Raw genomic sequence first — 21496 nt, forward strand, 5'->3', positions numbered from 1 at the left:
AAATCAGGTAGTATGATGCCTACAGATTTGTTCTTTTTGCTTAGTCCTACTTTGGCTATGCAGGCTCTTTTTTGGTTCCATATAAATTTTAGAATTGTTTTTTCTCATTTCTGTGAAGAATGATGGTGGTATTTTGATAGGGATTGCATTGATATGTAGATTGCTTTTGGCAGAATGGTCATTTTCACAATATTGATTGTACCCGTCTGAGAGCATGGGATGTGTTTCCATTTGTTTGTGTCATCTATGATTTCTTTCATCAGTGTTTTTTAGTTTTTCTTGTAGAGGTCTTTTGAGTCCTCGTTTAAGTTTATTCCAAAGTATTTTGTGTTTTTTTTGCAGCTATTGTAAAAAGGGTTGAGTTATTGATTTGATTCTTTGCTTGGTCGCTGTTGCTGTATAGAAGAACTGCTGATTTGTGTACATTAATTTTGTATGCAGAAACTTTGCTGAATTCTTTTATCAGTTCTAGGAGCTTCCTGGAGGAGTCCTTAGGGTTCCCTCAAGGTAAATGATCATAGCGTCAGCAAAAAGTGACAGTTTGACTTCCTCTCTACTGATTTGAATGCCCTTTATTTCTTTGTCTTGTGTGATTGCTTTGGCTATCCAGTACTATGTTGAAGAAGAGTGGTCAGAGTGGGCATCCTTGTCTTGTTCCAGTTCTCAGAGGGAATGCTTTCAACTTTTCCCCATTCAGTATTGTGTTGGCTGTGGGTTTGTCATAGATGGCTTTTATTATATTGAGATATGTCCCTTGTATGCTGATTTTGCTCAGAGTTTTAATCTTAAAGAGATGCTGGATTTTGTCAAGTGCTTTTTCTGCATCTATTGAGGTGATCTCAGGATTTTTGTTTTTAATTCTGTTTATGTGGTGTATCACATTTATTGACTTGTATTTTTTTTTTTTTTTTTTTTTTTTTTTTTTTTTTTTTTTGAGACGGAGTCTCGCTCTGTCGCCTGGGCTGGAGTGCAATGGCCGGATCTCAGCTTACTGCAAGCTCTGCCTCCCGGGTTTACGCCATTCTCCTGCTTCAGCCTCCCGAGTAGCTGGGACTACAGGCGCCCGCCACCTCGCCCGGCTAGTTTTTTTGTATTTTTAGAGACGGGGTTTCACCGTGTTAGCCAGGATGGTCTCGATCTCCTGACCTCATGATCTGCCCGTCTCAGCCTCCCAAAGTGCTGGGATTACAGGCTTGAGCCACCGCGCCCGGCCTGACTTGTATTTGTTAAACCATCCCTGCATCCCTCATATGAAACCCACTTGATCGTGGCGAATTATCTTTTTGATATGTTGTTGGATTCAATTAGCTAGTATTTTGTTAAGGATTTTTGTATCTATGTTCACTAGGGATATTGGTCTGTAGTTTTCTTTTTTTGTTTTATCTTTTCCTGGTTTTGGTATTAGGATGATAGTGTCTTTATGGAATGATTTAGGGAGGGTTCCCTCTTTCTCTGTCTTGTGGAATAGTGTCAATAGGATTGGTACCAATTCTTCTTTGAATGTCTAGTAGAATTCTGCTGTGACTCCATCTGGTCCTGGACATTTTTTTGTTGGTAATTTTTAAATTACCATTTCAGTCTCGCTGCTCATTATTGGTCTGTTCAGGGTATCTAATTCTTCCTGATTTAAGCTGGGAAGGTTGTATTTTTTCCAGGAGTTTATCCATCTCTTCTAGGTTTTTTAATTAACGTGCATAAAGGTGTTCATAGTAGCCGTGAGTGATCTTTTGTATTTCAGTGTTGTCAATTGTAATATCTCCTGTTTTGTTTCTTAGGTTATTTGGATTTTCTCTCTTCTTTTCTTGGTTAATCTTGCTTATGATCTATCAATTTTATTTGTCTTTTCAAAGAATCAGCTTTTTGTTTCATTTATCTTTTGTGTTTTTTTGTTTGTTTCTATTTCTTTAGTTGTGCTCTGATCTTGGTAATTTCCTTTCTTCTGTTGGGTTTGGGTTGGTTTGTTCTTGTTTCTCTGATTCCTTGAGGTGTAATCTTAGAATGTCAGTTTGTGCACTTTCAGTCTTTTTCATGTAGGCACTTAGGGCTATGAACTTGCCTCTTAACACTGCCTTTGCTGTATCCCATAGGTTTTGATAGGTTGTGTCATTGTCATTCAGTTCAAAGAATTTTTAAATTTCTGTCTTGATTTCATTTTTAACCCATTCCTTATTCAGGAGCAGGTTATTTAATTTCCACATATTTGCATGGTTCTGAAGTTTCCTTGTGTAGTTGATTTCCAGGTTTATTGCACTGTGGTCTGAGAGAGTGTTGATATAATTTCAGTTTTCTTAAATTTATTGAGGCTTGTTTTATGGCCTATCATATTGTCTTGGAGAAAGTTCCATGCACTGTTGAATAGAATGTATATTCTGCCGTTATTGGATGAAATGTTTTATATATATATATAACACACATATATAACACATATATAACATATATAACACACATATATAACATATATAACACACACATATATAACACATATATATAACATATATATGTGTAAATGGTAAGTCCATTTGTTTTAAGGTATGTTTTAAATCCATTGTTTCTTTTTTCACTTTCTGTCTTCATGACCTGTATAGTGCTGTCAGTGGAGTATTAAAGTCCCCGCTGTTACTATGTTGCTGCCTATCTCATTTCTTAGATCTATTAGTAATTGTTTTATAAATTTGGGAGCTCCAGTGTTAGGTGTGTACATGTTTAGGGTTGTGATATTTTCCTGTTGGACAAAGCCTTTTACCATTATGTAATGCCCCTCTTTGTCTCTTTTAACTGCTACTGCTTTAAAATTTGTTTTGTCTGATGTAAGAATAGCTCGCTTTTGGTGTCCGTTTGCATGAAATGCCATTTTCCAACCCTTTACCTTAAGTTTATGTGATTCCTTATGTGTTCGATGAGTTTTCTGAAGGCAGCAGATAGTTGGTTGGTGAGTTCTTATCCATTCTGCAGTTCTGTATCTTTTAAATGGAGCATTTAGGCCATTTACATTCAATGTTAGTATTGAAATGTGAGGTACCATTGTATTGTGCTTTTTGTTGCCTGTGTGCTTTGGTTTTTTGTTTTTGCTTTTTAACTTGTATTTTTGTTTTATAGGTCCTATGTGATTTATGCCTTGAAGAGGTTCTGTTTTGATGTGTTTCCAGGATTTGTTTCAAGATTTAGAGCCCCTTTTCTCAGTTCTTGTAGTGGTGGCTTGGTAATGGCAAATTCTTGCAGCATTCGTTTGTCTGAAAACCTGTATCTTTCCTTCATAAATGATACTTTCATTGGATACAAAATTCTTGGCTGATAATTGTTTGTTTGAGGAGGCTGAAGATAGCCCCAATTCCCTTCTAGCTTCTAGGGTTCCTACTGATAAATCCACTGTTAATCTGATAGGTTTTCCTTATGGGTTACCTGGTGCTTCTGTCTCACAGCTCTTAAGATTGTTTTCTTCGTCTTAACTTTCAATAACCTGATTGCCATGTGCCTAGGTGAAGATCTTTTTGTGATAAAATTTCCAAGTGTTCTTTGTGCCTCTTGTATTTGGATGTCTAGGTCTCTAGCAAGGCCAGGGAAGTTTTCCTTGATTATTCCAGAATATGTTTTCCAAGCATTTAGAATTCTCTTCTTCCTCAGCAACACTGATTGTTCTTATGTTTGGTCGTTTAACATAATCTCAGACTTCTTGGAGACTTTGTTCATATTTTCTTATTCTTTTGTCTTTGTCTTTGTTGGATTGGGTTAATTCGAAGACCTTGTCTTCAAGTTCTGAATTTCTTTCTTCTACTTGTTTAATTCTATTGCTGAGACTTTCCAGAGCATTTCACATTTCTAAAAGTGTGTCCAAAGTTTCCATAATTTTTTATTGTATTTTCTTTAAGCTATCTATTTCCTTGAATATTTCTCCCTTTACTTCTTGTATCATTTTTTGGATTTCCTTGCATTGGGCTTCACCTTTTTCTGGTCCCTCCCTGATTAGCTTTATAATTATCCTCCTGAATTATTTTTCAGGTAAATCAGGGATTTCTTCTGGGTTTGGATCCATTGCTGGTGAACTAGTGTGATTTTTGGGAGGTGTTTAAGAGCCTTGTTTTATCATATTATCAGAGTTGTTTCTTGTTCCTTCTCATTTGGGTAGGCTGTGTCAGAGGGAAGGTCTAGGGCTGAAGGCTGTTGTTCAGATGCTTTTGTTCCTTGGGGTGTTCCCTTGATGTAGTGCTCTCCCCCTTTTCCTATGGACGTGGCTTCCTGTGAGTTGAACTGCAGTGATAGTTGTCTCTCTTCTGGGTCTAGCCACCCAGCGAGTCTTCCCAGCTCTGGTCTGGTACTGGGGGTTGTTTGGACAGAGTCCTGTGATGTGAGTCATCTATGGATCTCTCAGCCATGGATACCAATGCCTTTTCCAGTGGAGGTAGTGGGGGGGTGCAATGGACTCTGTGAGGGTTCTTAGCTTTGGTGTTTTAATGTTCTATTTTTGTGCTGGTTGACCTCCTGCCAGGAGGTGGCGCTTTCCAGAAAGCATCAGCTATAGTAGTATAGAGAGGTACTGGTGGTGGGTGGGGCTCTGGAACTCCCAAGATTATATGTCCCTTGTCTTATGCTACGAAGATGGATAGGGAAGGACCATCAGGTGGGGGTGGAGCTAGGCATGCCTGAGCTCATACTCTACTTGGGCAGGTCTTGTTTTGGCTGTTGTGGGGGATGGGGGTGAGATTCCCAGGTCACTGGAGTTGGGTACCTCGGAGGATTATGGCTGCCTTTGCTGAGTCATGCAGGTTGTCAGGGCAGTGGAGGAAAGCTGACAGTCACAGACCTCACCCAGCTACCAGGTAAAATGAAGGGCCGGTCTCTCTCCCACCGTGCCCCCCTCAACAGCCCCGAGTCTGTTTCCAGTCTGAGGGTGTGAACGGGCTTCTCCCCTCATTCAAATTGTTAGAAAGTTCAGCTAGCGATTTCTTCTCCCTGTGGAGTTATGCCTCTGCTCCTCTGGTCACCGACGCAATGGATTCCTGTGGTGCCAGGCAGGAATGGCCTGCTAGGGGACGCAGCGAGCTCTCAGGGCCTTCCTGCTGCTTCTTCTACCCCTGTATTTCACCTGGGTCTCTAAATTGGCTCAGCTACAGGTTAGGTCAGAAACTTCTCCCGCAGACAGACCTTCAGCTTCTCCAGTGGGGGCACGTGTTCAGGAGAGGAAGGTCTCCCTTTCCCACTTCCGCAGTTGGGGCACCCAACAGTATTTGGAGTGTCTCCTGGGTCCTGCAGGAGCAGTCTACTTCCTTTAGAGGATCTGTGGGCCCTCTCGGGATTGCTCGTTTGTTGTTGCTGTCAATCTGGGGCTAAAATCCACCATGAGAGCTTCTGAAAGCTGCTCTGCCTGTAGCTGCAGTCTGGTCCTGCCTCCTGTCCACCATGATGATTTCAAGCTGTTCATTTTCTTACTGTTGAGTTGTAAGAGTTCTTTGTATATTTAGATAACAGCCCTATACCAGATATGTCATTTTCAAATGTTTTCTCACAGTCTTTGGCTTGCCTTCTCATTCTCTTGACATTGTTTTTCCAGAGCAGAAATTTTTAATTTTAATGAAGCCCAGCTTATCAATTCATTCTTTCATGGATTGTGGCTTTGGTGTCATTTTTAAAAAGTCATTGATAAACTCAAAGTCATCTAGATTTTCTCCTATGTTATCTTCTAGGAGTTTTATGGTTTTGTATTTTACATTCAGGTTTGTGATCCGGTTTGAGTTAATTTTTTTTTGAGACAGAGTCTTGCTGTGTTGCCCAGGCTGGAGTGCAGTGGTGTAATCTCGGCTTACTGCAATCTCCGTCTTCTGGGTTCAGGCAATCTCCTGCTGCAGCCTTCCTAGTAGCTGGGATTACAGGCACCCGCCACCAAATTGTTGATAAATTGTTGATAATTGAAGATAAATTGTTATCTTCCAATTTATTCATTAACATTGGTAGGAAAAACTTTTTCCTGTAGATATATTTATAGTGCTGGTTCTGTGAAGGAGTTTCTCTGATTTTACATAGACACAGTCTTGTAATCTTTTATGATTTTTTGGATTGTAACTCTTGTCAGCAGTGTCGGAGTTCCTAAGTGACGCAGACTGCTTTTGTTAATGGCAGCCATGGTGAGGCTTTGCTGAGCGTGGGGACTCCAGGTGGGGTGCTCCTTAAGCACCAGAAATAATGACAGTGGGCTGGGTGGACTTGTCATTAGTTGCCTGAGTGGTGTGTGTGGGTGCCAGTGTGGCTGGGTGCTTTGAGCCAGTCCCCAGACCTCTAGATGATTTGTGTAGGCAATGGCAGTGGCAGCTATAGGTGGGGTTGGCTTGTCCTCAGGTTTTTGGAAGGCATGTATCTGAGCCAGTTGGGGAGTGGATTGATCCCTAGGCCTCTGGAGGATGATGTGTACAGGTGCTGATGGTGGGCAGAGTGGATCTCTCTTCATGCCCTCCCACCCCCAATGGTGTGTGTGGGTCTTGGTAGCAGTAGGTGGGTAGATTGTTCCCTAGGAACCCTGATGATATGCATTGGTGACATTGAGGAGTGTGGATAGATTTTTGTTTCTCTGGATGACACATGGGGGTGCCAGTGGTGGTGGGTGGGCCACTTTAAATTTTTTGTTACAATGTATTTTCATTCTTTTTTTAAAAAAGCATAACATTAAATTTACATAAGCATCTGTTTCCTTTCTGTTCTTCAGATTGAATAATTTCTATTGGTCTATTTCCAGATCCACTGACCCCTTTTTAGTATCCTTTCTTCTCTTTAGGCCAGTGGTCCCCAACCTTTTTGGCATCAGGTTTCATGGAAGACAATTTTTCTATGGACCCACGTAGTCAGGCAGGTGGGATGGTTTTGGAATGATTCAAGCACATTACATTTATTGTGCACTTTATTTCTGTTACTAATACATTGTAATACATAATTAAATAAGTATACAACTTACCATAATGTAGAATCAATGGGAGACCTGAACATGATTTCCTGCAACTAGATGATCCCATCTGGAGGTGATGGGAGACAGTAACAGATCATCACTCATTAGATTCTCATAAGGAGCATGCAACCAGTATCACTCATATGCACAGTTCACAATAGGGTTTGTGCTTTGAGAATCTAATGCTGCCACTGACCTGACAGGTGGTGGAGCTCAGGTGGTAATGTGAGTGATGGGGAGCGGCTGTAAATACAGATGAAATTTCACTTGCACACTTGCCACTCACCTCCTGCTGTGCGGCCTGGTTCCTAACAGGCCATGGACCAATACCGGTCCATGACCTGGGGTTGGGGACTACTGCTTTAGGCCGTTCAGTGCTTTTTAAAATTTGGTCATGTTACTTTGTAGTTCTCCAAGTGCCATTTGTTTCTTTTTTACTTTTGTTTCTCTGTTGAGATTTTCTGTCTTTTTACTTCTTTGAAGAGAGTTCATCCTTGCAGAGAACAGTATAATAGCCACTTTAAAGCTTTTTTTTTTTCTGGCTGTGTGTGGTGGCTCCCACCTGTAATTCCAGCACTTTTGGAGGCTGAGGTGGCCGGATCACCTGAGGTCATGAGTTGGAGACCAGCCTGGCCAAGATGGTGAGACTGTCTCTACTAAAAATACAAAAAATTAGCCAGGCATGGTAGTTGGTGCCTGTAATCCCAACTACTTGGGAGGCTGAGGCAGAAGAATTGCTTGAACCTGGGAGGCGGAGGTTGCAGTGAGCTGAGATCATGCCACTGCACTCCAGGCTGGGCAACAAGAGTAAAACTCTATCTCAAATAAATAAATAAATGAATGAATAAATAAGTAAATAAATAAATAAAATGAAGTTTTTTTTTTTTTCTGATAATTTCAACATCTCTGTCTTCTTCTACTTGGCTGCTCTTGATTCTCATCTTTTGTGAGTTGTTGAATTTCCTAGGTTCTTTATATGCCAAGCAGTTTTTGGATTATATCCTGGGCATTTTGAATATTAAGTTGTAAGTCTCTGCGTCTTGGTTAGATTGCAGGTTTGGTATTACTTTGAGTTCACCAATATCATTCTTAGCGTATACTCTTCAGGGTCCTAAGATAGCTTTGCCATGAAGTCTGTCTAGAATTCTTAGTTGCACTCAGTGGGAGAAGCAGAGAAGATTATTCTTATTCCATTATATTTCAAGTAGAATTCTTGCTCATTTTTTAAATCTGAGTTTTTATTGTGTATCTTTATTTATTTATGATACAGGGTTTTCCTGTGTCACCTAGGCCTGCGTGCAGTGGTACGATTAAAGCTCACTGCAGCCTCAAAATCTTAGGCTCAAGTGATTCTCCTGCCTCAGCCTCCTGAGTAGCTGGGACTACAGACACGTGCTACCGCCTTTTTTATAGAGACAGGGTCTCACTATATTTATCAGACTGGTCTCAAACTTCTGACCTCAAGTGATCTTCCTGCCTCAGTCTCCCAAAGTGTTGGGATTACAGGCATAAGCCACTGTACCTGGCTCAATCTGAGTTTTTAGTCTTTGTTATTGATGTGTAGGAATTTTTTATATAATAAGGATATGAGTCGGTTGTCAGGATGTGTATTGCAAATACTTTCAATCTGTAGCTGTTTTATTTCTTAATTGTATGTCTGTTGATGAGCAGAAATATTTGATTTTGATGAATCTATTTTATCAATTTTTTCCTTTATTCTTAGTAGTTTCTTCCTTTTTTTAGACAGAGTCTCACTCTTTTGCCCAGACTGAAGTGCAGTGGCATGATCTTGGCTCACTGCAATCTCTGCCTCCTGGGTTCCAGCGATTCTCGTGCCTCAGTCTCCCTAGTAGCTGGGACTACAGGTCTGCACCACCATGCTGAGCAAATTTTTGTATTTTTAGTAGAGGTGGGGTTTCATTGTGTTGCCCAGGCTGGTCTCGAACTCCTGGCCTCTAGCGATCCATCCACCTTGGCCTCCCAAAGTGCTGGGATTACAGATGTGAGCCACTGCACCCAGTCTCTTTATTCTTAGTCCTTTCCTTTCCTTTCTTTCCCTTCCCTTCCCTTCCCCATCCCCTTCCCTTCCCTTCCCTTCCCCATCCCCTTCCCTTCACTTCCCTTCCCTTCCCCATCCCCTTCCCTTCCCTTCCCTTCCCCATCCCCTTCCCTTCCCTTCCCCATCCCCTTCCCTTCCCTTCCCTTCCCTTCCTTCCCTTCCCTCCCCTCCCCTCCTTCCCCTCCCCTCCCTTCCCCTCCCCTCCCCTCCTCCCCTCCCCTCCCCTCCCTTTCCTTTCATTTCGCTTTTTTGTTACTGTTGTGACAAAACACACGTAACAAAATTTACCATATTAACTATTAATTGCATTCAATTTAGTGGCATTTAGTTCACTCACAGTGTTGTGCAACCACTTTCTCTGTCTAGTTTCAGAACTTTTTCATCACCCCAAATGGAAATTCTTTAACCATTAAGCATTCACTTCTTATTTTATCTCTTTATTCCCCCAGCTTCCCAGCCCCTGGAAATTACTACTTTGTTTTCTGTTGCCTGGATTTTCCTGTTCTAGATATTTCACAAAAACAGAATCACTCAGTATATGATCTTTTGTGTCTATGGCTTCTTTCACTTAGCACAAATGCTTTCAAAGTTCATCCATGTCATAGTATGTGGTAGTACTTTAGTTCTTTTTATGGTCTAATAATATTCCATTGTATGGCTATATCACATTTGTTTATCTGTTCATCTGTTTGTATTGTTTCCACCTTTTTTGCTATTGTTGAATAATGCTTCCATGAACAGACAAGTATCTGTTCAAAAACCTGTTTTCCATTCTTTTGTTTTATACTTAGGATGGGAATTTCTGTGTCATGTGGTAATTTTATGTTTAAGTTATTGAGGAACTGCAATACTTTTTTTTTTTTTTCTTACAGTAGCTGTACCATTTACATTCCCACTAGCAATGTATGAAGGTTCCAGGTTCTTTATATACTCACCAACACTTATTTTTTTTTCTCTCTTTCTTGCTCTTTTACTTCCTTTTCCTTCTCCTCTCTTCCTTCATTCCTCATCCTAGTGGGTACGAAATGATATATCATTGTGGTTTTGACTTGCATTTTTTTGTGTGTTTTGATATAAACTTTATGGGTATTTTTCCTTCTTCTGGGAAGAATGCTATTTATATTTTTTTTAGGGATTTTGGTGAATCTAAAATTTCTTCATTTAGTGTGGACATTTTAACAATGACATTTCAACAACATCGATTCTTTTTTCATTTTTCTTTTTTTGTTCTCGAAGGAGATAAACAATATTGATTCAAACCATGACCATGGAATATCTTTCTATTGTTTTGGCATTCTCCAGTTTCTTTCATCAATGTTTTATGGTTTCCATTGTGGAAATCTTTCACTTTGGTTTGGATTTGCATTTCCTAATGACTAATGACATTGAGTGTCTTCTAATGTGCTTTTTGTCATTTGTGTAGTTTTTTTGGAGAAATATCTATTCACATTCTTTGCCCATTAAAATATTTTTGTCTTTATCTTACTGAATTGTAAGAGTTTTTTTATTTTTATTTTTTTAAAATTTTGAACACTATACCTTTTTTCTTTTAAGAGATGGGGTCTTGCTGTGTTGCCCAGGCTGGCCTGAAACTCTTGGCCTCAAGCAATCTTCCTGCCTTGGCCTTCCAGAGTGCTGGAATTACAGGTGTGAGCCATTGTGGTTGGCCTGGATACTGTATTTCCTCCCATTTGGTGGTTTGGTTGCCTTTTCACTATTCCAGTAGTGTTCTTTGATGAATAAAAGTTTGAAATTTTGCTGATGTCCAATTTATCATTTTTCTGTTGTCACTTGTGGTTTTTTGGTCATATCTGTGAAATCATTGCCAAGTAGAAGTCATGAAAATGTACTGCTGTGTTTTTTTCTAAGAGCTTCATAATTTTAGTTCTTGTATAATATTTAGGTCTTCTCTCCATTTGAATTTATTTTTGAGTATGGTGTGAGGTAAGAGTCCAAGTTCATACTTTTGCATGTGGCGGTTTAGTTGTTCTAGAATTATTTGTTGAAAGTTTATTTTTCTCCCATGAAAGGTTTTGGCATCCTTGTTGAAAATCAATTGCTGGTCCTAGTTATATGGGTTTATTTCTAGACCTTCAATTCTGTCCAATAAATCTGTATGTTTACCCTTTGCCAACATTGTTTTGATTACTATAACTGCATAGTAAATTTTGAAACTGAAATGTGAGTCCTCTAATTTTGTTCTTCTTCTTCAAGATTATTTTGGTTCTTCTGAGCCTCTCGCAATTAATCGTCAGATCAGTTCGTCCATTTCTGCAAAACAGGCTGTTGGAATTTTGGTAGGGAGTGAATGGAATCTGGAGGTCACTTTGGGGAGTAATGCCCAACTGCTAACCAAAATAGTTGATATAGTTAATAAAGTCTTTCAGTCCTCGATTAGGGGATGTCTTTTTCATTTATTTGGGTTTATTTATTTATTTATTTAACTCTTTCCTAAAATTTTCCACGTGGCAGTTCATAGGTAACTAACTTTAATATCTTTCAATTGTTATAAATGCAGTTACTTTAGAATCATAGGCCCTATTTAACCTTATTATTATTATTTTTTTTTTTGAGACAGAGTTTCGCTCTTCTTGCCCAGGCTAGAGTGCAATGGTGCGATCTCAGCTCACCGCAACCTCCGCCTCCCGGGTTCAAGCGATTCTCCTGCCTCAGCCTCTCGAGTAGCTGGGATTACAGGCATGCACCACTATGCCTGGCTAATTTTTGTATTTTTAGTAGAGACGGGGTTTCTCCATGTTGGTCAGGCTGGTCTTGAACTCCCGACCTCAGGTGATCCACCCACCTTGGCCTCCCAAATTGCTGGGATTATAGGCGTGAGCCACCACGCCCGTCCATTAACCTTCTATGTAATAATTTTTATTACTTCCTTTAAATACATTCCAGATTTTAATAGCTATTTAAGCTTTGGAATCTCAAAGTATTGATTTTTTGATTAAAGTTACCTTGGTATTTTAAAATGTCTTCCTAGTATTTTTTGGTGGACTTATATTTCTACATTAGCAAAAGAGCCAGATATTCGATAGATATTATTTTTCTCTGTGAACTACTATGTATTTGATTGTTTATAACAAATTTCCAAATAAAAAAGAACATTTTAAATGTCTCTTGTCATATTGGTATGTTTATTATTAAAATTTCATTTTTTTTCCTAGTGGGAAAGAAGCCTAAAGAATAAAGTCATCTCTCTAGACCATAAAAATAAAAAACATATCCGAGGGTGTCCTGTTGCTTCCAAGTCTTCACCAGAAAGGTAAGACGTGTGTGTGTGTGACATAGTATGGGCTTATCCTATAAAGTGTGGCCATAAATGATTTATTTTAGCTTGTTGTATCTCAATTATGACCACAATGTTTAAAATAGAAGGTTTTAATTCAGTAGCCTCTAAGATTCTTTCAGTCTCTTAGCTTTCTGCGATTGTTAGTATCTTAACTCCCTTGTTTTTGTGCATTTGGAACATCTTGATAAGCTTTTGCTGATAATGCAAGAGTTATACATAGACTGATAATGATGATTGAGTCATTATTTGCGACCAGCAGTGAGAAAGGGTGCTTGGTTTCTTCTTTTTTATTTTTTAAAGGCTAGTCAAATGAAGCAGTGGGAATGGAGCAGAAACAAAGACATCTGCAACTTGTAATCAACTGGTTGTAAATACCTCTGTACTTGGGCCAGCCAAAAATGCTCTGTTTAGCAACTATTGTCCTATAGTCACAGTGCTAACAAGTTATTTGCATAGGGGAATTAAATATCTGGAGGATTCAAATTACAGTTGTTATGGAAATAATTTAGAGTATTTCAGAATTGGACATAAATCAATGATTAGAAAGTTGTTATTTTAAAAAGAGTATTGAATTTTCTTTTCAACGTAGTGAATGAAAAAATGAGAATAGCAAATTATGATTATTGGAAAGTCACACAAATTTAGAAGACTCAGTGGGGTCCTTGAATTTATGTCAAAGTACTTCTATAAACTACTTAGTGTAATTCTCCCTTTTCAAGTAAATTGTGTGTAGGAAATATAAACATATATTGATGACTCCATAGCAGTTTATGAGCCTCTTGACATACCGTACCATGGATAACTTGTCAAGGTGAATAAGGCAGGTCTGTTGATGCAATGATGATGCTTTCATCCTTAGAACAAGCACACACTCAGTTTTCAGACTTAGTTTCCCAAAAAGATTTACATAAAAAAATTATACTTGGTTTGAGAGATGGAATGCTAGAAGTAATACAGGAATGATAATTTTTAATTAATAAAAACCAAGCCACATTTTCTGAAAGGTTTGCGCATACAAAGTTGTTTTATCTTATGGGAGACATATCCTGAAGACTTTGCATGCTTCAAAACATATATAATTCCCCTTTAGCTGCCGTCTTGCATCCCTGCATGTGTGTGCCTAATCTCAGCTGGCCCACCTGAGACCCTGTGAGCACCAACCCTAGTTCCCTGCATGTCCCCTTACCTGCTCTGACAGGATGAAAGAAACAATCATGAATCAGGAAAAACTTGCCAAACTGCAGGCACAAGTGCACATTGGTGGGAAAGGAACAATTTGTAGAAAGAAGGTGGTTCATGGAACAGCCACAGCAGATGATAAAAAACTTGAGTTGTCCTTAAAGAAGTTAGGGGTAAACAGTATCTCTGGTATTGAAGAGGTGAATATGTTTACAAACCAAGGAATGGTGATCCACTTTAGCAACCCTAAAGTTCAGGCATCTCTGGCAGCAAACACTTTCACCATTACAGGCCATGCTGAGACAAAGCAGCTGACAGAAATGCTACACAGCATCTTAAACCAGCTTGGTGCAGACAGTCTGACTAGTTTAAGGAGACTGGCTGAAGCTCTGCCCAAACAGTCTGTGGATAGAAAAGTACCACTTGCTACTGGAGAGGATAATGATGATGAAGTTCCTCATCTTGTGGAGAATTTTGATGAGGCTTCCAAGAATGAGGCAAACTGAATTGAATCAACTTCTGAAGATAAAACTTGAAGAAGTTACTGGGAGCTGCTATTTTATATTATGACTGCTTTTAAAGAAATTTTTGTTTATGGATATGATAAAATCTAGATCTCTAATATTTTTAAGCCCAAGCCCCTTGGACACTGCAGCTCTTTTCAGTTTTTGCTTATACACAATTCATTCTTTGCAGCTAATTAAGCCGAAGAAGCCTGGGAATAAACTTTGAAACAAAGGTTAATAAGGTTCTTTGCCTAGTAAAAAACAAAAAAACAAAAAACTTATATCATTCAGGCCGGGCACGGTGGCTCACACCTGTAGTCCCAGCACTTTGGGAGACCGAGGCAGGTGGATCACTTGAGTGCAGGAGTTCAAGTACAGCTTGGGCACCATGGCGAAACACCATCTCTACAAAAAACTAATAAAAGTAAAAATTAAAAAATACTTATATTATTTAAATCTCGCTTTTCCATAAGAAAGCTTGTAAATTGGTGGGCACAGGTTCTTTGGGATATCAATCAATAACTTTGTAACATATTGCTTTAATTTTGCCTTTTAGTTTTCTGGCATTATCACTAATATTTTTTTCAGTGTATTTTCTGCTAAATTGTCAGCCTAGCATAAAAAGATAATTGTTTAGCCTTCCTTATAGGATTTATGACATCTGACTTCTGTTTCAGAGTTAGTGATTTTCAGGCATGGTCACAGCATTAACATTATAACATCTATTTAATGTACACTTAATGATATTGTTAGAGGATAAAAAGGTTTTAAAATTCAGTAGCAGTAGAAATTGAATTAAAAATACAATAATGAACCAAATCACCATCTTTTTAATAAATAAAAAGAACAGTGTGGTTGACATGATCCTGACAAAGGAAAATGATACATTTTTTAAACTGATAAAAGTGATGTAGCCAACAGGCATTAGTGTAATTAATTAGTTTTATAGTTTACTCAGCCAATTTTTGAATAATAGAATGTGATTTTTGACAAATTTTTAAAATCTAGAGGGCTTTGTATTATTTCAAAATTTTATACTGAAGACACATATATATGTCTTTTATATATATAACTAATTATATTAATACATAATTAGTTCAAATTCACAATGTTAAAGTGTTCATAAAATATTTCTGGGGGATGTATATGAATATTAAAAAGTAGGACTTAAAAATGTATGTCTGATGTGTGGTAGAAAGGACCTGAGTCATTTCCAAATCCTAGTTGTCTTAAGCTAGGAGGGGGCATCTTGTCTATACTTTAGTTTTTCCTCTACTGAAAGTTCTGGAGCTTTTGATTCTTAACCTTTTTCTGAATGTTCTGCTTCTAAAAGGTAGGTAAAATGGGATGGTTAGGATATCTAGAGTATCTGGAAACTAAGGTGGGATGGAACATGATGAGTTGTTTAGATGAAACTGGGTTATGACAGTTAAGTTAGTAGGCAGAGTTAGGAAGTGACTTTGTTCAAAACAACAGGAATGGGAAATTATGATGTATTTGCTTCACAGCACAAGGATTTTGTAAAATTCTCTTGGGCAGATTATTTTTAGAAGAGAAACAGTTTGGTTTTTCTGTTTTAATGGGATTCTTTTTTCCTCTCTTGATCTCATTTTCACTATCAATGAGCTTACAGAATTTGTACCTACAGATTTAGTTCTCTTGTAGTGTAATTTTTTTTAAATCAAATTGTGCTGTTCTTCCTACTCCACTAATTGTTTGGCGTATCAGTCATAAGAGTACACGAGCAATATCAGATTGGAACTGAAAACCCTCTCTTATAATTATGGCAGCTAATATCTACTGAGTACTTATTATATGTTAGGCATTAGACTAAGCCTGAAGTGTCTTATTTAATTTTTATAAGTCTGTGAGATGTAAGTAGCATTGGCCTTATCTCATAGTTGAGGAAATTTAGGCCTTCTTACTATAATGGAGAGGAATGTTATTAATGCATCTCTAGGAAACCTAGTCCAGTATTAACAGACTTAAATTTTTGTTTTAATAACATTGAATTATTCTAGGCTATCTGAAACATTTTATAAATTGCTGCTGTGCCAAGGGAAGTCAAAGCAACAAAAATACACCTGGAGAGGGGGAAAATGTTTCCATATGTTTGTATTACTTTGTAACTACTGACTCTATCTCCTGTGTTTGATCTTACTTTAAAGATTGTAATACTTCTTCGTGCTTTTTTAAAAATTAAGTTTTATTGTGATATAATTTACATATCATAAAATTCACCTATTTTAATTCAATAATTAAATAATTTTTAGTATATTTACAGAATTGTGAGCCATCACTACAGTCTAGTGATGGTTTTAGAACATCCCATAATGCTCCAAAAGAAACTGCTCTTTTGCAACCATTTTCCATTCTCACCTACAACTGTAAGCAACCACTAACCTTAAAAGATTTGATTTTTTGGACATTTCATATAGACAGAATCATACAATATGTTTGTTCTTTTTCATCTGGCTTTCACCTAGCATAATATTTTTGAGGTTTGTTAATATTGTAGCATATATCAGTATTTCATTTCTTTTTATACCACATTGTGTTTATTCACCAGTTGGATTTTTATGTTGTTTCCACTTCTTAGCTATTATGAGTAATGTTGTCATAAACGTTCCTATACAAGTGTTTGCAGGTGTTTGTGTAGACGCATGTTTTCTTTTTTCTTTTTCTTTTTTTTCTCTTGAGATGGAGTCTCACTTTGTTTCCCAGTGGTACAGTGGTAGAAAACACTTTGCCCAGTGGTGCAGTGGTGGAAAACAGCTCACTGCAGCCTCGACCTCCCAGGCTCAAGCGATCCTCCTGCTTCAGCCCATCAAGTTGTTGGGACTACAGGCATGCACCATCATGCTTGGCTAATTCTATTTTTTGTAGAGATGAAGTTTTGCTATGTTGCCCAGGCTGGTCTTGAACTCTTGAGCTCAAGTGATCTGCCCACCTTGGCCTCCCAGAGTGCTGGGATTATAGGCATGAGCCACTGTGCCCGTCCTAAGACATACATGTTTTCACTTATCTTAAACAGATAACTAGGATTAGAATTGCTGTGTCATGCATTAATATCTAACTTTTTGAGCAACCGCTGAACTTTTTTCAAAATGACTGTATAATTTTGCATTCCCACCACAATGTATGAGGGATTCATGTTTTTCTATATCCTCACCAGCACTTATCTTCTTCCATCCTTCTTTCCTCTTTCTTTTTTCTTTTCTTTTCTTTTGTTTCCTTCCATCTTTCATCCTAGTGAGTGTGAAGTGGTACCTCATTGTGGTTTTTGATTGCCATTTCCTAATAACTAAATGATGTCGATTGTCCTTTCATGTGCTAATTGGTCATTTGTATGTCTTTTTGAGAATTGTCTACTCAGATCCTTTGCCCATTTTAAATTGGATTATCTTTTTGTTGTAAGAGTTAAAAAATATTTTCTGTGTACAAGTCCCTTATCAGGTATATGATTTTCATATATTTTATCTGATACTTTTGGCAAGTTTCTCACTTTCTTGATGGTGTCCTTTGAAACATAAAAGATTTTAAGTTTTGATGAAGTCCCTCCCATTTATCTATTTTTCTTTTGTCTCTGTGCTTTTGGTGTCATATCTAAGAAACCATTGCCTAATCCAAGGTTGTAATCCTTTACTCCTGTGTTTTCTTCTAAGAGTTTTACAGTTTTAGCTCTTAGATTTAGGTCTTTGATCCATTTTAAGTTAATTTTTAGGTATGGAATGAAATAGGCACCCTAATTAATATTTTTGCCTTTGGATATTCACTTGTCCCAGCACCATTTGTTGAAAAGACAATGGTGTCTCTTCATTATTTTGCATTGAATTGTCTTGGAATCTTTGTGAAGTGTCAGTTGGTAGTCAATGTTAGCGTTTATTTCTGGATTCTCAGTTCTCTTCCATTGTTCCATATGTCTGTCTGTATGCTGGTACTGCCATGTGCTATTGCAGCTTTGTAGTAAGTTTTGAAATTGGGAAGTGTGGATCTTACAACTTTATTTTTTTTCAATATTTTTTGGAGCTGTTCTGGGTTTCTTGCATTTTCAGTTGAATTTTAGAATCAGCTTATCATTTTAAACCAAAAACCAGCAAGGATTTTGACAGAGATTATATTGAATCTGTAGACTAAATTGGGGAATATTGCCATTTTAACAGTATTGTCTTCAGATTAATAAACATGGTATGTCTTTCCATTTATGTCCTTTATAATTTTTTTCAATAGTGTTTTGTAGTTTTCAGTGTGTCTTTGCCTTTTTTTTGTTAAATTTATTCCTAAATACTTTCTTATTTCTGAAGCTATTATGAATGGAATTGTTTTCTATTTTTAGATTTGTATTTATTTATGTTTTTGAGACAGGATCTTGTTCTGTTGCCCGGGGTTGGGTGCATTGGCATGATCATAACTCATTGTGGTCTTGACATTCTTGGCTTAAGTGATCCTCATTCCTCAGCCTCCAAGTCTCTGGGACTACTGGTGCATGCCACTACGCTTGGCCAATGTTTTGAATTTGTAGAGATGGGGTCTCATTGTGTTGCCCAGGTTGGTCTTGAACACCTGGTCTCAAGCAATCCTCCTTCCTTGGTTTCCCAGAGTATAGTATTACAGGGATGAACCATTGGGCCTGGAATTGGTCTTTTCATTCATTTCCTCTTGGATTTCCAATTTTTAAGCATATAGTTGTTCATATTAATAGTAGTGTCTAATGATCCTTTGTATTTCTGTGGTATCAATTTTTATGTCTCACTTTTTGTTTTCAATCTTGTTGGGGTCTTTCTTTTTTTCTTGGTTGGTCTAGCTCGTGGTGTATCAGTTTTATTTTTTCAAAATGCCAACTTTATGTTTGATCTTTTTTTAAGTCTTCATTTTGTTTAGTTCTACTCTGATCTTTACGATTTCTTTCCTCCTACTAATTCTTGTTATGTTCGTTCTTGCTTTTCTAGTCCATTGAGGTTCATTGTAACCACTTTTTATTTGAAATCTTTCTACTTTTTGACATAAGCATTTATTGGTATGCATTTCTCTCTCAACACTGCTTTTGCTTGTCCATAGATTTGGTATGTTGTGTTTCTGTTTTCATTTGTTTCAGGAAGTAAAACAGACCTAATGGCTGTGGAGCATGTTGTATAATTTCCAGGGGTTTGTACAGTTTCCAGCGTCCCACTTGTTACTTGATTTCTAGTTTTATTCCAATGTGGTCTGAGGAGATACTTTATATGATTTCAGTTTTTAAAAAGTTATTGAGATTCGTTTTGTGTCCTCTCATATGATCTGCCCTGGAGAATGTTTCTTGCACTGGTGGAAAAATGTGTATTCTGCAGCTCTTGGATGAGATGTTTTGTAAATGTCTGTTGGGTCTATTAGATCTATAGTGCAGATTAAACCTGATGTTTCTTTGTTGATTTTCTGTCTAGATGATCTGTTTAGTGTTCAAAGAGAGTGTGTTAGTCCATTCTTACATTGCTATAAAGAACTACCTGAGAGTGCATAATTTATAAAGAAAGGAAGTTTAATTGGCTCATGGTTTTGCTGGCTGTCCAGGCTTCTGCTTCTGGGGAAGCCTCAGGAAACTTACAGTCATGGCAGAAGGTGAAGAGGAAGTTAGTGCATTGTACATGGCTGGAGCAGGAGAAAGAGAGAACGAAGTGGGAGGCACTACACTTTTATAAATAACCAGATTTCGTTAGAACTCACTCACTGTTAGGACAACATCAAGGGGGAAATTGTCCTCCATGATCCAATCACCTCCCATAAGGCCCCTCTTCCAACACTGGGGATTACAATATGACATGAGATTTGGATGGGGACACAGACCCAAACCATATAAGAGGATGTTGACATTCCAAACTATTATTGTATTGAGGTCTGTTTTCTTTTTTAACTCTAAGAATATGTACTTCTTATTTCTGTGTGCTTTGTTGTTGGGTGTATGTATTCAGAATCTTTATGTTCTTTCTGAATTTATGCTTGTATCAGTGTATGATGACCTTTTTGTTTCTTTGTAAGGTTTTTTGACTGAATGTCTGTTTTGTCTGACATAAGTATATATATAGCTACTAATGCATATGTTTTGTTTTCATTTGTGTGATACATTTTTTTTAATCCCTTCACTTTCAGTTTATGTGTGTCTTTATAGGTGAAGAGAGTTTTTTTCTAGGAAGAATATAGTTTGGTCTTGTTTTTTTAAATCCACTTAGCCTGCTTACCTCTTTAAATTGGAGAATTTAAACCATTTACATTTAAATTACATTTAAATTACGTTACATTACGTTACGTTTAAATTAAACTTTTACATTTAAGGTTATTATTGGTAGTATAAAGACATTTTGTTAGTTTTCTGATTGTTTTGTTTATCATTTGTTCCTTTCTTTATTGTTTACTTTTATGACTTGGTAGTTTTCTGTAGTGATAATGATTGATTCCTCTCTCTTTCTCATTTGTGCCTGCTCTTTCAGTTAGTTTTATACTTTTGTGTGTTTTCATGATGGTAGATACTGTCTTTTTGCTTCTAGACTCAAGCATTTTTCATAGCATCAGTAAAGCGGTTATCTGTTAAAAAATTATCTGTTTTTGTTTGCCTGAGAAAAACAGATAAAAAATTATCTGTTTTTGTTTGCCTGAGAAAGACTTTATTTCCTCTTCATTTCTGAAGGATAGCTTTGCTGAATATATCATTCTTGGCTAGTATCTGTTTATTTCAGCACTTTGAACGTATCATCCCATTCTCTCCTGGCCTGTAAAGTTTTTGTTGAGAAATTTAGTTAGTCTGATGGAGACTCTCCCTTTATATGTGTCTTGATGCTCTTCTCTTGCTATTTTTAGATTTCTATCTTTGGCTTTAATTTTAGACAGTTTGAGCATAATGTCTGGGAGAAGTATAGTGTCTTGGATTGAATCTATTTGATAATATTTGAGCTTATCTTTTTGGATTGAATCTATTTGGTAAAATTTGAGCTTACTGTATCTTGATGTGTATATCTCTCATAAGAGTTGGGAAATTTTAGCTATTATTTTGTTAAATAGGTTTTCTATGCCTTTGCCAATCTCTTCTCCTCTGAAACAACTGAAATTTGAATATTTGGTCTTTTTATAATGTAGCATGTGTCTTGTTGGCTTTATTAATTCTTTTTTTTTTTTTGTCTGACTGGTTTATTTCAAAAGACATGTCTTCAAGTTCAGAATTTTTTTCTTCTGCTTAGTCTGTTGTTGAAGTTCTTAATTGTTTTTTATTTCATTAATTGAACTCTTCTATTCCAGGATTTTTGTTTGGTTTGTTTTAATGATACCTATCTCTTTGTTGATTTCTCATTTATATCCTGAATTTCTTTTCTGATTTTTTTTTGTATTGTTTTTCTGTGTTCTCTTGTAACTTACTGAGTTTCCTTAGATTGGGATCCCCGACCCCTGGGGCCATGGACTGTTACTGGTCCGTGGCCTGTTAGGAACCAGGCTGCAGAGCCAGGGCGTGAGTGGCAGGTGAGTGAACATTACTGCCTGAGCTCCGCCTCTTGTCAGATTTG

At 37.4% G+C, this 21496-nt stretch overlaps 2 protein-coding genes across 7 annotated transcripts in view; both read left to right on the forward strand.

The window, feature by feature from the left end:
* SENP7 (SUMO specific peptidase 7) overlaps window positions 1-21496 on the forward strand; it is a 167988-nt gene that overhangs the window by 35507 nt on the left and 110985 nt on the right. For all 6 annotated transcript variants that reach the window (XM_033211426.1, XM_033211428.1, XM_033211429.1 and 3 more), the window contains one exon: window positions 12161-12258. In XM_033211426.1, the coding sequence (XP_033067317.1) occupies window positions 12161-12258 (98 nt within the window). The remainder of the gene's footprint in view (window positions 1-12160; window positions 12259-21496) is intronic.
* LOC117083591 (transcription factor BTF3-like) lies at window positions 12282-14190 on the forward strand. Its single transcript, XM_033211433.1, has one exon. It carries the CDS (start codon window positions 13485-13487, stop codon window positions 13968-13970), a length of 486 nt encoding a protein of 161 aa, XP_033067324.1. The 5' UTR covers window positions 12282-13484; the 3' UTR covers window positions 13971-14190.

Source organism: Trachypithecus francoisi, unplaced genomic scaffold (assembly GCF_009764315.1).
Source record: "Trachypithecus francoisi isolate TF-2019V2 unplaced genomic scaffold, Tfra_2.0 Lachesis_group0, whole genome shotgun sequence".
In the NCBI taxonomy this organism is placed as follows: Eukaryota; Metazoa; Chordata; class Mammalia; order Primates; family Cercopithecidae; genus Trachypithecus; species Trachypithecus francoisi.

Coding starts and splice junctions, on each gene's coding strand:
- LOC117083591 (XM_033211433.1), top strand. CDS start 13,485: ATGAAAGAAACAATCATGAATCAGGAAAAACTTGCCAAACTGCAGGCA.